The 3,827-nt window shown below is 44.7% G+C and overlaps 1 protein-coding gene across 1 annotated transcript; it reads right to left on the reverse strand.

The window, feature by feature from the left end:
• Window positions 1-595: 595 nt before the first annotated feature.
• On the reverse strand, window positions 596-2,895 carry LOC104504832 (protein FAM72A-like; the record flags this gene model as incomplete). The annotated part of the gene is made up of 3 exons (XM_010146408.1): window positions 596-690; window positions 1,579-1,703; window positions 2,816-2,895. Coding segments are annotated over 3 exons (300 nt in total), but the record flags the coding sequence as incomplete, so codon positions are not given.
• Window positions 2,896-3,827: the final 932 nt, after the last annotated feature.

The raw sequence follows: 3,827 nt of genomic DNA on the forward strand, positions 1-3,827 counted from the left end.
GATGGGAAGACTCTGTAAGGTAGCTCCCCAGCCCACACTCAGAAGCATCCTAGCATGCCTCAGCTGCCCAGGAGAGCCAGAGCTCCAATAATTTAAGTCACTTATTCAGCAACTCCGTATACTCAGAACAGAAGCTCTGGGCAATGGTCCGTGTGGCCACAAAACAGCTCTTTCAGAGCTTCAGCAACCACACTGACATCTTCTGAAGATTTTTAAGCTGTGCTTACAGCAACTGAAAGACTTTGTGAATACTGTTTTAGGAAAGAAGAAAAGATACAGTTAAGAAGGATTATCAACTGCCGAGACATAAGCATGCAAAGCAAAACAGACCTAGACCTCAGTACATGCACCTTCCACCTGCATTTCCAGGCCTGTCTCTGGTCAGAAGATACAGACTAGGCAGATTCAAGAGCCTGAGGAAGGCTACTGTGAAAAAGGAAGATGATACCTTCCTTTCTGAGGAGTGTTTTCCAGATTTCTTGGTTTCCTGTATTGTTTAAGCTCTGATGGGCCAGCGGGAAACAGAAAAAAAATCCAAACCAAACAACAGTGCAACGAATCTAGGGAAGATACTGTAGTATATCATAGACAACGTTTATCTGATATACTCCTCCTCAGAGATGCAGGATGTATCTTCATCTGTGCTCTCCTCCAAGTCTGGCAAGTTGCCCCAGAGCAATACGTTCATACCTGGTGGGAAGGGGGGAGAAAAAAAGAAGTATTTTTGGATTGTGACCTTATTAAATTGCACAACTTTCTATTTTCAGACACAATAACTACTCTAATCATTGCAAAACCTGGTAAGTCATAATCATGATAAATATACCTAGACGATTTCCTATTTTTCTTCCAAAGTGATCCTGCAAGCCGTGTTGTTTCCAGCCTAGCTCAAAGAATAAGTCCCTGCCCACAGATGTCTTTATATAGTTCATTCATTAAGCTATTCATAATCCCCTCATGGCTGATTCATTTTTAAATGCATTGATCTGAAACACAGGTGACACTGAGAGGTTTAGACAGTAAGTTACTCCCATCTGCGAGGAGGAGAAGTTATTTGTCAGAACGCTGCACATTCCTGAGGACTCGAGGCAAATTGTGCTAGACACTTGGCATCCAAACAACACCTAGCTGAAGAAACTAGCTAGCACGAGCTGTAACTTCAGCTAGAGCTAATGAGGACTCATTAGGGTCAAAGGGACAACATGACTCGCCCCAGAAGCGCGCCCATTGGGCAGCTGCCCAGTAACACAGCAAAGCTGTATATACGGCGAGAAATAGCGGCGGGTGGCTGTGTTTATACTAGTTACTGCTTCAGAAAATCCTGACTTCTGTCCACAGAGGAGTAGGGTAAGTTCTCCGATGAAGATAAATTTCCACTGAGAAATTCTCACTTACAAAGCAGCGACAACTTACCCCCCTCAATGTAATTTGCTGGATTAGCGATACCGTAACGCTCGCCTTATGCCTCCATATGTTACACTCCCTCCGTATGCTTTAACTATATTGAGATGCCTTATTAGAAGGAGGGCTTCGGAGTCAAGATTTTAGGGAAGAGAAGGAAACATATGTGCTCCTTACCAGAAGAGTCTAGTCTGTTGATGCCAAAGACTGCTTGGCTATGAAACATCCAGAAGTGGCCATTATTACAGGACAGCAGGCAAGGTTTGCAGGGACAAATCACATGATAACCAACAATGTTCCCACTGGAAAGACAAGTGAAATAATGAGCAACTCCAGTGCCGAAGGAAAAGAGAGGTGTTGTTGGCTTTTTCCAGCTCAAACTAATATTGAAGAGCCACAGTACCAGATCATTATGTAATGCTCCTATCTTGATAAAGTTAAGGGAACATACTTAAACAAGCATCTTAAATATTTAGGGAACATCTGTCAGGAGTTACAGAATATCTAAGTTGTAGATCTTTGGCATAGAAAACCATTTAGTAACCTAAATTGTGTAATCCAGATTAGTTTACATACCAACAAATGGTGTTGTATCTCTTTTTTTTTTGGGGGGGGGGGGAGGCCAGTGATTCCATGGGAATAAGTGAAGAAGTTCATCACGTGCATAAAATCCATCTGCACAGAACCACTGTGCGCGGGAGAGTATCAGCAGCAGGAGTAATGAGACAGAGAAGATCAAAGCCTTATCTACGTTCCTGGGTTGAAACCTGGAACAACCATTTTTCTCCTTTCTCAGTCACACGCTCTGGTGAGGTGCTTCTGTTTCTCTACTTCTGTCTAAAATAAAATGCTGTGTTCCTACCACAGCCCCCCACCACTTAAATGTGAGCAAGGCAGAAGTCTTGGTTACGCAGCTGAAAGGAACGTCTCGAATACCTGGGTGCTATTTGAGAGTTGTTGTTTTTACTCTTAAATAACAGGCATTAATGAAGAGGATAAAAGAACTCCAAGAACTTCAGTGACAGCGTGTTCCATCTGCTAGCAACAACCAGATCTGCCAAGAGGATGTTCTATTAATTAGAATATGAGTAACTACTTCTTACTGCGGCCTTATTCACACAATTATCTTGGTGTTGAAGCAGACATTTAATCAGGCAGGTGGCATGCAAGCTTTCCCATATACTCAGACTACTGACAAGGTTGTCACATTTCCACTTGGGACTTGCACAGAAATAGACTGGCAGCCATGCCCAGAAGTAGTGGGCTGAGTTTCTATCAAGCAGCATTAAATTTGAAGTAGAGCACGCAATCTGTTCATCCATCCCTTAACTCTTGCACGGCAGGAGTCTCCAGCGAGAAGGTTAAGCAGTACCGCGGCGTGCTTGGGTGTCACGGCACGGAACGGCATTCTTACCACTTTAAACACGCGATGTTCTTCAGTTTGCACTTGCAGATCTCAGTAAAATAGCAGCTTCCGATGAAATCGACGGTGCTAGGTGGGAAAGAAAGTAAAAACACGGGAGTTTAGATGTGGTTATGATGACAACTATAGTGTTTTGGTAATACAGGTCTGAAGTCACAACAAAGCGGTGTTACCATTACAAACTTGTGTGTTTGTTTTAAACTTTCCCAAGCCCACACAGCTCACTTCTCCTGTCAGCTACCAGCCATACTCATACGGAAACAGAGACCCATGTGACATGACATGAATGTACCATAAGTCCTCTCAAGTTAGACCAGAAAGCACTGCTTCTCTTCGTACTTACTGACGTTTGCACGCTCGGGCCCCACTGCTGGCTGCCTGGCACCGTCAGTCAGAAATCTGATTACAGATGTCGCCCTAGTTTCTGGCAAATCTCAGCTAAGGCTACAGAAGAATAGCTTGAAGGCTGGGACATTTAAAACCAAACCTTTGATTTCTTATCTCCTTTTTAACCCCTACTTTCTTATTAACATGTTATTTTGCAACCTTATTTCCTTAGTATTCAAATACTGTTATGGGAAAGCCGCACGCAACTGACTCGAAGGAGAGTCGTTCTGGAACCAGTGCAAGATCAGGTTTGTTCTGTTTACAGATACTTGTTTTAAATTCTAATCTTTGCTTACGGAAGGAGCTGGAGGAACTCCCCGTGGCTTCCCGAGCCTACGTCTTCCCCATGAATAGATTAAATCAGACTTTTGATTCGCCAGACAAGGGGCAGCCTTGCTCTCCCCGTGGCGTCCCCAGGGCTGAAGGAGAACAGGGTGGAACTGGAAATGGAGGAACGGGTTGACTCCTGTGTTTGGGGCTGTTTTCCTGGTGACAGCAGGTTTTGAGAGTGGTGGTTTGGGACCCGGCAGGTGGGCACATCACTGAAGGGCTGACAGGCCACAACCCCCGGGCCGGCCGTGCGGAACCTCGGGGCTGTCGCTGTGCCCGGCGGGGG

This window comes from Eurypyga helias, unplaced genomic scaffold, assembly GCF_000690775.1.
Source record: "Eurypyga helias isolate BGI_N326 unplaced genomic scaffold, ASM69077v1 scaffold45230, whole genome shotgun sequence".
Taxonomy (NCBI): Eukaryota; Metazoa; Chordata; class Aves; order Eurypygiformes; family Eurypygidae; genus Eurypyga; species Eurypyga helias.